Source organism: Zingiber officinale, chromosome 2B (genome assembly GCF_018446385.1).
Source record: "Zingiber officinale cultivar Zhangliang chromosome 2B, Zo_v1.1, whole genome shotgun sequence".
NCBI lineage: Eukaryota > Viridiplantae > Streptophyta > Magnoliopsida > Zingiberales > Zingiberaceae > Zingiber > Zingiber officinale.
Window position 1 is genome coordinate 98,180,444 of NC_055989.1, and position 12,491 is coordinate 98,192,934.

Below are 12,491 nucleotides of genomic sequence, written 5' to 3' on the forward strand. Positions count from 1 at the left end.
AAATATTGTAACTCTTGTGCATGGTTTAATTTTTTTTATATTGTCTTTCAATGTATTGATTTAATTTTAAAAAGTTGTCATGGAACTAAAAGAATATGAACACATAGTATAACTTAGGGGCTTTTTTTTTTTAAGTTAGACCTAGGCCCAAAAATTGTTAGGATCAACCTTGACTATACATATAGACAGAGATGCATCAATTTTGTTGATTTGTATATATGTCTAAATGTCATAACATATTTTAAAATTATAACAAAACAGATGTGATGCAATCTAAGCAACTAGACCATGAATAAAGTGGGCTTTCACCCATGTTTAGATTGTGATTTTGGAGGTCAACATTACAAAACTATATGAACCGCAACAATATCAACGTACATCAAGACTTCCTCAATTAATTTTTTGAATTGCTAAGATGTCGATTTGTTTCTTTCAAATCTATAGATTAGTCACATACAAAAAAAATATATAGTGTGAGGTGGTACAAGAGTGAAGGAATAAACAACAATTACTGAGGGGGATAGAGAGTAGGCTATGACACCTTTTTATTGCTTCTTTTGAGAAGTTCTTCACTGAATTCCCAAAGTTTTATGGCTAAATCTTCATTTCTTGCTTGTTTGGAAGGGATGGCCTCCTTGCAGTTAATAAAATACTTTCCTGTGACTCCTTTTACTTTTGGATGCAACGCCAGATAGCAAATAGTTGATGCACCCTACAGTCACCATGATTTTAAGGACTTTTAGTTTCAGTAATAAATATCCAGACCATCACCTTCTGCAATACATTATTCTCTCGTTTTGTTATGCATATAGTTGATTTTGTTATCTCTTGTAGGCTCATTCCTAGTATATTTCCCTTGAAAGCACAAGAGATGCCTAGGGAATGATTTGACATACCTCGGGTATGCTCTTTAAAATTGGTTGTGCAACAAAAGCAAGTATTTTCAGCAAAGCTACAAAAGAGAGAAAAAAAAGGTCATCTCCTGATCATCAGTGAATTTTCTAAAAGTCTAAGTGCATACTAGTATTCAAGTTTATGTAGCGAACAATGTTCGTCGGTACTATTCCTGGATGCAAAGAGTTTGCTGTCAGATTGCTTCCCTCTTCCTGATGACAATAATTAGGAGATTAGCATAGCAACCAGTACTGATGAGCACTATTTATATCAAGAGTACAATGAACTATAGTTTTCATTCAACATAAATAATAGGATTTCAAAGATGATTTTGATAGAGTAATAATGCAGAAATGCATATCTTTGTTCATCACTAAAAGTAAATTTGACAATTCATGCTACCTTTAGATATTTGGATAGGGCATTGGCATGAAGTATGTTTGCAAGTTTGGAGTGACCATATGCAACAAGACGGTTGTACCTGGGGAGGGAAAAGGCAATGAGTTCAATTAGTTTAGATTAAACCCAAGGTGCCTTAATGTACAAGGACACTGACTTTGATTTGTCATTAATGGTATCCACGTCGAAGAAAGATGCATCACTTCGATGGTGAGTATTTGATGCAACATTAATGATTCTTCCTTGTATTCCTGTTTGTTTAGCTGTGGCTTTCATCTTGTTGAGCAGGAGTTTTGTAAGCAAGAAGTGTCCTATGCCATATAGAGAAATTAGGAGAACTTGTAAACTTTCTTTTAAACCTGTTATTTAGAAAAATGACTACCACCGACACTTAGTATATGCAATGCCTCATCCATATCATATTAAACTTAATCAACTACCAAAAATAAATAAATAAATTATCAAGTAAATTTCTTTAGACTTAAACTCCATGAGAAGAATAGTTGTCTAATTTGTCTTTAATTTTAATCTTTATAGAAAAAGAAACAAAATAATTGGGGATGTAATATGTAACATCGTAACTCAATGAGAGTTGCCAAGAGTTTATTTTTAAAGTTTCAGAGAAAATAATGCCAAATTTGGATAAGTGTGTTTGATTTCTAAAAGTAATTTTATATTTCTTAAAAAGCTTCATGAATAATATTTTTATATTTGATTATAAAATGAATTGGTCATACCAATTTCTCTAAATTCTAATCCTCTTATGATCTTTATTAACTATTCCTGCCTCTGAGCCATTTAAAAAGATGAATTGATCAAATTGAGTAGCGTTCTGTAAGCTAGATTAGCCATACGTATACAAAATATTTTTTTTAAAAAATAATATCATGAAAACTATTTCCATTTATGAATCTAACTAAGGAATAAATATCAAATATTCATATTTTATTTTATTTCCTTTTAATTTTATTCCCTAAAAGTAATTTTTTCTATTACTTAGATATATCATTATATTGGGTGTTAGATGTTTAACTTGACATATGCGAGAATTAACAACTAAATCATTTGAAATATAAAATGTTTGATGTTTAACTTGACATATGTGAGAATGAACAACTAAATCATTTGAAATATAAAATTACAATTATGTGAAATATATATTTATGTTTTCATGAATTCCATAGTGATGCATTAGTGTATGCAATTTTATTCCTTCACTTGTCGGTAATATGTTTTGAAGAAAAAGTGTTAATACAAAATAAAATAAGAGTTTAGGGTTTAAAATAACATAACTTAAAGGCCAAAAGCTCTCTATATACGTTCGTTGATGGATTGAATTGACATAAAGCAAATAGAAGCTAGTGATACATGAAATTGAAATATTAACACATAGTAGTAAAAGAGGGGTTCTCCCTTACCTCAAAGCATTGAGACAAGTGGTGTCAGCCCCTTCAAGATGGACAGTTAGCTAGCGCAGGGTGGTGTTGCCATTATGAGGTCTAAGGGTCAAATCCCGACGAATAACTGAGTGCCTACCATCCTTCATGTGCTATTCAACTGCCCAAGGCTAGTAGTCATCCGTGATTTACCTCTTTCGTGTTGGCCTGAGGATGGGCTGGCGGAGACGTTGGGGGTGAACAAATCACTTTTTGCCACCATTGAGACAAGTGGTGCCAACTCAACACTACGAGATATTTTATTATATTTGTTGACAAATAATAAAGCTAGAATCGGTCTACCAGACCAATTATACCAAATACATAGGAAATATGAATGCGTCATTGAGAAAAAGGAGTGCTTGTTCAAATCCTAGTAAGTCTATAAATACATATTATAATTACTCAGTTTAATACAACAATTTCTATTCTTCCATAATTCTTTACATAGTATCGAGTCGCTACTAATACTCTAATATTTCTCTTTCCCTAGGTTCTTGGTTGGAAGGGAGGCCACGAGATGATTTTTGCCTATTTCTGACTTTTTGACGTTGCTCCGCTTCCACATTTTCTCTACCATTTTCATTGATCCACCACATCTACTCCTCCATGAGCTCAATCTCACTAAAGTCAGAAACTCCTAAGTGGATCTTCCCCTCTCTACAATCTTGGCTAAGATCCTGATGCAGAGCTTGGAGTTTAGGGACCATTTTGATCGGTGACCACCGGCAGGTAAACTTTGATCGGTTATAACTTTTGATTCGGGTTGAACCACATGACTTTTAACAATCAAATTGAAGCTTGTTCAAAAATCTATAATTGTTTACTCGGTGGAACTCGTAACAACCTAGTTTCGAGCCAGAAAAACATCATTTAAACATTTTTGGAGGCTCTGAACAATTTTACATTGTTTTAGGGTTATTTTTGTCTTTTGCATTGTTAGGTTTTTGAGACTATTTAAACTATTTGTTTAGTTGATTTTAGGGCAGTCTTTGATCAATAATAATTCGGCCACAGCGTTCTTCTTTTCCCAAGCAATAAGTTGGGTTGGCTATTTCTGGGTAAAATAGCTGAATCAATATGATTTAGAAGATTATTAATGATATTCACAGTTAAATCAACGAGATTAATAGTTTTCTCTGCGTTAGTTGATATCAGAGCCAAACTAATCTTGCATAATCGTCGCCAAGAAGACAACAATGCGTTGACAACGTAAACAACAATTATAGACGTGATATGGAGTAGCAGGTTTGAGAGATGATTGATGAACAGTTAGAAGTGGTTGTGGAACAACTTACTGAGAGGATGTTGGCAATGTTGGGAAACCTAAATAGAAGAAATCTAGTCCAACACCATCACCGAGCAAACTCGAATGTGGAGGCGGGTGATGGTGAGGAGGAGGAGGACTTATGAAGAGGAGGTTCCCCACAAGCGACGCAGAGGAGTAGTAACAGAGCATCACAAGTGTTGGGAAACAAGTATGAGAACTAAACTTCATGAGTTTTATGGCAGCCTACAACCTAAGGAGTTGGACTGGCTAGCCTTTGTAGAGGAATTTCTAGATTTTAAAGAGGTGCTAGAAGGAAGGCGTGTGCCCATGGTTGCGATTAGATTGCATGGAAGAGCGACTAACTGGTAACAACAATTGAAATTGACTCGAAACAGGTTGGATAAGTCAAAATTTGCCACTTGGGAGAATATGAAGAAGCGCATACAAGCAACCTTTTTGTCGTACAATTTCCAGCGATTAATGTATCAAAGGATGCAGAACTTGAAGTATATACCACCAAATTTTTTATGTTAATCACTAGGAACAAAATATAAGAAACTGGAGACTAGTTGGTGGCATGAGATATTAGGATTTGAAATATTATATTCAGGATACTATGAATATGTTTGCTCTCGTTTATGTGTCTGTTGCACACCAAAGAGCGTTGTTGGTGGAAAAATATACAAGACGTAATAGCGGATTTTTTTTCCCTATGAATTACACTACAAGTGGAGGGCCTAGTGGTGTAACTGCTGAGATTGGTAACAAAGGTGTTTGACAAATTAATAGACGAAGTGGCAATAGTGGCGGAATAAAGTATTTTAGCTATGGAGAGATTGGGCGCAAGAAATCATAGTGTAAAAAGGTTGCTAGGAAAGAAAGCACTATTTGTGGAGAATGATGATTGTCAAGAAGGCATAGCAAAGTTCACAGGAGACCCTATGCACGATGAGGAGGCCATGAATGAAGTGTTGTTGGAAGGAGATGTCAGGACAACATTGGTGGTTCGATATTCCTGTTTGACGCCGAAATTGGTAGTGGATGATGATTGACTGCAGAGTAATGTTTTCAAATCAACATGTACCATTCTGGGGAAGATATGTCATTTTGTGATCAATGCTAGAAGTTGTGAAAATATTGTGTCGAAACTATGCAAAAATTAAATATTTAGATTGAAAATCACCCTAAGTCTTATAAATTGGCATGGCTTAAGAAGGGAGGTGACCTATCAGTGTCAAAGAGAGCTCTTTTTTCATTTTCCATTGGTCTAAAATATACAGATGTTTGTTTGGCGTAATGTAATAGTGATGGATACTTGTTACTTGTTGTTAGGCAGACCTTGGCAGTATGATAGAGGTGTGGGTGAGCCAATAATTATAGTTTTTTGTTTAAGGGGGTTAAAATTATGCTACTATCGTGCAAACAGATAGTGGAACAACCAAAACCTGTAGGTGATATTTCGATTTTATTGTCTTGAGCTCAGTTTGACGAGGAGTTGCAAGAAACAAAAAGGAGGCATATGTTGATGGGAAAAGAGGTGGTCGAACTTAGCACTATTCCAGATTTCATGGCTCTGTTGATTGTTGAATTTAGTGATATTTTCCTGAAGAGTTACCAGACAAATTGCCTCCATTATATGATATTCAGCATCATATTGATTTAGAGCTGGAAGCGGCATTACCAAACAAATCGCATTACAGGATGAGCCTAGGTGAGTATGAGGAGTTGCGACGACAGGTTGAAGAATTGTTGGTTTAAGGGTCATATAAGGGAGAGCATGAGTCCTTGTGCTATACCTACTCTTTTGATACAAAAGAAGGATGGTTCTTGGCGTATATGTGTGAACAATAGGACCAATAAAATCACTGTCAAGTACGTCTTTCCCATTCCTCATTTAGATGATTTGCTTGACTAGATTAGTGGATTGACTGTGTTTACTAAACTGGATTTGAAGAGTGGATATTACCATATTCGTATTAGATCGGGGATAAATGGAAGATGACTTTTATGAGTAGGGAGGGACTATATGAATGGCTAGTGATGTCTTTGAGTTGCCCAATGCCCCTAGCACTTTTATGCATGTGATGAATCAGCTATTGTTGGGATTTTTAATTCAATTCCCTTTAGTCCCACATTGCTAAGCTAAAGAAGCTTAGAAGCCTTTATATATGGAAGGCTTCCATGCTAGCTTAGTCAAGTTAAGGAGGACCTACACGCATGCGCGGGCTAAGCCCAAATCAGGTGGTCTCAGGGGGTTCGAACCGGAAATCCATAAACCGGGTGCGACGCACGCGATCATCGCGCGCAGGGGGGGGTGCAAATCCCCAACTCGTGGGCCTCGCGCTTACGGGCGGCCCGGTTCGTTTTTGCCAGTCCGGTTTGGTTCACCCAGTTCATTTTTGTTACCTGGTTTGGTCCGCGTGAGGAAGCGAAGCAGCGCTTCGGTTCTGTTCGAGACGCGTGAGGATGCGAAGCAATGTATAAATACACTTCCTCACTTCCTTCTCAACTCACTCCAGAAAGCAAAGCATTCCTTCTTCCTTGCTTTCTACTTCTTCTTCCTTCTTTCCGAGTTGTTCTGAGGCTTGGTTCGCGATCTGAGGTTGAGTCCGAGTGCGGTGCTCGTTTTGGAGTGCACCTACGAGCGACGCGAGCGGTTGTCGGATCTTGGGAGGATTTTGCCGGAGAGCCTCTGCACCGTGGGCGGCAATAAATTCTCTAAAGACAGTCGGCACGTCCGACGTTTCGACCGGAGATACACAATTTCTTAACCCTTACTGTTATTAACGTTTATTGCATGCTCGTCATTTATTGGTACAATTATAGATTACTGTATTAGCGTAATTAGTTCTATTACAGTTATTGCGGTCGTTTATTAGGAGATTTATTTAGAGTATTTTGATGATATTATGAGGGAAGTTTTTAGTATAGTGTGATTTGTGAAATTCATTGTTAGCATGTGAGGGAGGTTTTTAGTGTATTGTGCAAGGAAAAAATTTATGGCGCAATGAAGGTGATGTTTTTAGGATATATGGTTTCAGTAGCAGGTTTGGGAGTTGATGTTGCTAAGGTACTAGCAGTGAAGGAATGATCTACACTGACAACCTTAACAAAAGCAAGGAGTTTTCACGGTCTGGCCTCGTTTTACAAGCATTTTATTGCTTCTTCCAATAACATCATGGCTCCTATAATAGATTGTCTAAAGGGTAGCCAGTTTAAGTGGATTGATGGGTAGAGTCAGCTTTCCAATTGATTAAAGAGTGACTTACAAATGCTCAAATCTTAGTGCTCATAGATTTTTCATAGCCTTTTGAGCTACACACAGATGCTTTTAAAGTTGGTATTGGCGTAGTACTTATTCAAAACAATAGACCTGTGGCTTTTTTCAATGAAAAGTTATCAAGAGAAAAACTTAATTACAACACTTATGATGTTGAGTTTTATGTCGTTGTGCAAACAGTGAAGCATTGGCATCACTATTTGTTTAACAGGGATTTTTTTTTTGTTTATAGATCATGATTCGTTGAGACATTTACACCAGCAAAACAATGTGTCGCCCTGCCATGAGAGATGGGTTGCTTATTTAGAGTAGTTTACTTATGTGGTTAGGCATAAAACAAGAGTTTCTAATCGGGTGGCAGATACTTTGAGTCATAGGAGCATCTTACTGGTTACGATGTGGACTGAGATGTCAGGTTTTGACTCTTTTTGTGATCTGCTTGCTATTAATCCTTATTTTGCTGTGATACTACAAGATGTATAGGTTGGGAAGATAACAAATTTTTATGATGGATTTTTGTTTAAAGGCAATCAATTATACATTCCAGATTATAATCTTCGCTTGCAGATAATCAAGAAATTGCATGGTGAGGGGTTGCGTTGGTAGGGATAGAATGTTGCTATTGGTTCAAACTTCTTACTTTTGGCGTACTTTTCCATGAGAGGTCAAGAAGTATATGCAATGGTGCAAAATTTGAAGTTTTTAAGGGGCAACCACTAATACAAGATTGTACATGTCATTATCGGTCCCTTTTCAGCCTTAGGTTGATATTAGCATAGATTTTGTACTGGGTTTGTCACGTTCCCAGCTAGGTAGTGATTCCATTTTTGTTGTCATTGATAGATTTTCTAAGATGGTTCATTTTATTCCTTGTATAAAAACTACAGATGATGTTAATGTGGCACAAATATTTTTTTGAGATATCTATTGTCTTCTTGGCCTTCCAACATTCATTTTTCAAATCGAGACACTCATTTCCTTAGCCATTTTTGGCACAGCCTATGGAAAATGGTCAATACATAGTTGGATTTTAGTAGTGCTTATCATACTCAGACAGACGGTGAGACGAAGGTTGTGAATAGGTCGCTTGACAATTTATTGCGCTGCTTGGTAGGTGAATCAAAAGTTGTGTGGTGGAATTTGCTCACAACCATGCAGTGAATCGCATTACTGGTTTCAGCCCTGGAATGATCCATGGTAAAGCAGTTGACTTTTTTTTAGTAATCCAGGTATCCAGAAAACAAAAACAGCTGACTTTTTGAACTACTTATAGGAGCTCCATAAAATAGTGCATAAACATTTGTCCATCTCTAATTCTAAGTACAAACACAAAGCAGGCCAAAAGCGCCGACATTGGGAGTTTAAAGTTGGTGACTTCGTGTGGGTAGTTTTAACTAAGGATCGTTTTGTCGCAGGGGATTACAACAAATTGTTAGCCAAGAAGATTGGTCCTGTCGAGATTGTTGAGAAGATAAACCCTAATGCATATTGTCTGAAGTTGCCTAATCATATTCACATTGTCGATGTTTTCAATGTAAAGCATTTGATTCCATTTCATGGTGATTCTTTTGATAATGACGAGGCCAGCAATTCAAGAGTGAATTTTCCCTACTCTAGGGAGAATGATGCAAGCAGTTGAGCCTAGAGTTTTGGGACCGTTTTGATCGGCAACCACGTGTGGATAAACTTTGACTAGCCATAACTTTTGACTCGGGTTGAACCACATGACCTTTAATCAGTCAAATCGAAACTCATTCAGAGATCTACAATTGATTCCTTAGCGGAACTCATAATAGTAGAGTTTCAAGCCTAAACAACATCGTTTTAAGCCTTTTTGGAGATTTTGAACAATTTTATCATTGATTTAGGATTATTTTTGTCTTTTGCGTTGTTAGGTTTTTGAGACTATTTAAACTATTTATTTAGTTGATTTTAGGGCAGTCTTTTATCAATAATAATTTAGCCACGCCCTTCTTTTTTTTCCAAATGACGAGTTTGGTTGCCTATTTTCTGGTATTCTACTAAATAAATAGGGGTTAGAAGATTATTTTTGATATTCGCAGTCGAATCAACAGGATCAATAGCTTTCACTGCGTTAGGTCCCAACTTGCCTTTTGTTATCATCATCACCTTTGTGGTGGTCTGAAGATTTACCATCAGATCGTTGGCTCCACCATTTCTTTGTTGCTTTGCTCTTACGGCGTTAGTCTCCGACCACGACTCTTGTTTCCATTTTTCCGACACTCAAGACTTCTTACTCGGTCATTCTTCCTTTACCATGCCAATTGACACTGATTCATCGTCACCCATGCTCGAGTGATAGGTAAATAACTCACTTGTCAACCTATATGATGCGCATCTTTTGATGATTCCTTAAAAGTTACCTCATTATCCCATAAGGCACTAGATCATTTATGGACCATATGGATCATTTGATTTAGTATTAGATGGCAATCTAGAGCCCGTGAATATGCTCAAATATCTCCTCATCTTAAGTTTGTGAAGATCTTCTTTGGCTAGGTGCGTCACTTGTTCTGACTTTATTAATTCAGAATTCTCCAGTGTTAAACAATCATCATCTGTTTTTAAAGCAAACTGAAGATACTCTTAACATATCCAATATTTTTTTCAAAAAAAAAATGTTAAAGAACAGTAAAGGTAGAATTATTCCACAAGGCAAATTCTACATAGATAGGAGTTATAAACTTGTCCATAAGACTTAAGTATAAAAGAGCACTTGTTTATAAATACATACTATAATCAATGAATTCAAAATAACAATTCTATTCTTCCACAATTTCTTACAATTTAACCAATATTTTATCTTGGCCTCCTCTATAATTTACATCCTCTATTCTAACCAATTATACTATTTATAGTAGAATCTAATAGTTAGTTTTGATCAAATCTATATCATCTCAACCTATTTTATCTTATTCTATCATCTATTGGAGTCACACCTAACTGATATTAGATATTATTGGTTTCAAATAACTTCAATATGAAATTGGTGAAAGCTAATTTAGTGTACATCCACAACTAGCGAGCTAGCCTTGTTCCCAAGAAGTTGTATACATTTTGGTTGGAACTAAAAAATTTCATTTAGTATCACGACTGAACTATGGTCAACTTGAATAAGATGAATAAGACCACACTTTGACATACTACTTTTAATTTGCAGCGAATAAACAGACCATAAGGAGTAACTATATAGACTTATAAATACCAATGCATGTCTTGTAGAGCATTCATACGTAACAGTTTGTATCTGTGTAAAAAAGCTTTGCAAAGGTGTTCAAGAGCAACAATTAAATGGGGAAGATCTTGAAATTGCATCTTGTATCCCTATGCTACTGGCATACTCTATACATAACAATAATAATACCATAATGTAATCCCTTAACTTCATCTTTGCTGAAAAACAATAAATCCAAGGCATGTGTCATGCCGTGCACATACCAAATTTCTGCTAGATCGGACATCTCTCCAAGAGTTGAGAAAAATTAAGTCTATTCAATACTAATAATGTCATAACTCTTTCCTTTTATCAGTGGTCTGAATAAACGAGGAAAAAACAAAGGTTTACCATATTGTCGAACAGAGATGGTGCAGAACCAGGAAGCATACCTAGGTGATTAGTGGCAAATTGGAGCTCAATTCCATCTCTCGACAATTGGAAAGGGCAGCCAAATATTCCTGCATTGTTGCTGCTAGGAAGCCCAAACATAAGCATGTCGAATTAACTAAACTGATTCATAACGTGAACCCTGATAGCGCTTACATGAGGATGTTCAGATGCTCGTGAGATGAAGTGAAAGAGCGAGCAAAGGAGTCAACCGAATCAAGGGAGCTTAGGTCCATCTCCATGACATGAAGCTTTGCGTTGGGGTTTTCCTCAAGGAGCCTTTGCTGTACCTTCAAACCACTGTCCAATGTTCGTGATGGTATAATGACCTTGGCACCTCTAAGCGCCAGAACTCTAGCCGTCTCCCTTCCTATTCCACTGCTTGCTCCTGCTTCACCCAAATATACATACACATATGAAAACTTCTGCAGGAGATTCCATGAAGTTCTCATATCCTTAAACTTGCATGGCAATTATGGTCAGTGAAAGAGTGAAACCAAGAACAAAAGGCATATCTCCATTGGAGCAATTCGTCAGTCAAATTCCGTGCATGCTTTGAGCTGCAAAAAGAGCGAGCTAGGCAGGGGAGAAGGAAGAAGCGAGGACCTGTGACGATCGCAGTGAGATGGCTCGCGTCAATTCCTTGTGTGACTTGCTCGGCGGTGCAAGAGCCGAAGGCAGATGAGCCAATTCCCCAAAGCCATTCCAGAAAACCCATCTCTTTGCCTCTCAGGCTCAGGCTGTGCTGTGTCAATTAGCAGGCGCCGAGAAGAAGTTGAGAGAGGTGATGAGGCTGGAGCGTTGGACGACTCTGCTTGCCATGTTATCAGAAGCTGATGGATATCTTTTCAGTTCCACATAAATTATAAATTTACTTTATGCACGAATTTATAAAATGGATTCTTCCAAAATTGTATAATTTAATAATATTCATAAGAATACTTTAAGAACGCATATAATGCAAATTTGGTGAGGCTTAAGCGACGTTGAAATTTTAATATCTCTAGAACCCTATAGTTTTAGAAAATGTTAAAACAATAGTACTTTATTGGGCAAAAAATTATGAGGGCGCTTTTTTTTAAATGGAAAAAAAGACATCCCATTTTGATTTTTTTTATTAAAAAGGGTGTCTCTTAAACTTATAAAATAACACAACTATCATCTAATTAATTTTATTCTCATTATTATCTTACCTATGTTTCTCACATAAATTCTAAATTAGTCAGGTGCATTGTAGTATCAACGGAACCGTAGCTGCTACAACTGTATTACAGCTACGGTTCCATAGCTGCTACTAGGGGTGTAAACGTCGAATCGAATCGAATCGAATCGAATCGAATCGAATATGTTGAAAAATCTAAGACTCGAATTCGGCACGAAATAGATATATTCGAGTTCGAGCTTGATTCGAAACTCAAAAAATTCAAAATTTTGTGTTTGAGTTCAATTCGAATTAGGGCTCAAGTTCGAGTTCGTCTCGAAAGATTCGAACATGCATGTTCGCGAACTATTCGAATTATTGCTTGAAAATAGGTACTCGAAAGGCTCGAAATTTATTTATTTAATATATATTTAATTATATTAATA

At 36.6% G+C, this 12,491-nt stretch overlaps 1 protein-coding gene across 1 annotated transcript; it reads right to left on the reverse strand.

The window, feature by feature from the left end:
• Nucleotides 1–289: 289 nt before the first annotated feature.
• Nucleotides 290–11,756, reverse strand: LOC122046480 (short-chain dehydrogenase TIC 32, chloroplastic-like). Its single transcript, XM_042607196.1, has 8 exons — nucleotides 11,511–11,756; nucleotides 11,061–11,292; nucleotides 10,907–10,986; nucleotides 1,451–1,604; nucleotides 1,297–1,375; nucleotides 1,022–1,106; nucleotides 897–952; nucleotides 290–712 (listed from the first exon to the last, which is right to left on the reverse strand). Exons 1-8 carry the CDS (start codon nucleotides 11,620–11,622, stop codon nucleotides 533–535), a joined length of 978 nt encoding a protein of 325 aa, XP_042463130.1. The 5' UTR covers nucleotides 11,623–11,756; the 3' UTR covers nucleotides 290–532.
• Nucleotides 11,757–12,491: the final 735 nt, after the last annotated feature.

What these genes read in the sequence shown, in the direction of transcription:
- LOC122046480 (XM_042607196.1), bottom strand. Translation starts at nt 11,622, where the DNA reads ATGGGTTTTCTGGAATGGCTTTGGGGAATTGGCTCATCTGCCTTCGGC. An exon ending in GAGCATCTGAACATCCTCAT is followed by an intron (nt 10,987 to 11,060) that starts GTAAGCGCTATC and finishes GCTTCCTAGCAG; the next exon opens with CAACAATGCAGGAATATTTG. An exon ending in ACCATTAATGACAAATCAAA is followed by an intron (nt 1,376 to 1,450) that starts GTCAGTGTCCTT and finishes TTCCCTCCCCAG; the next exon opens with GTACAACCGTCTTGTTGCAT.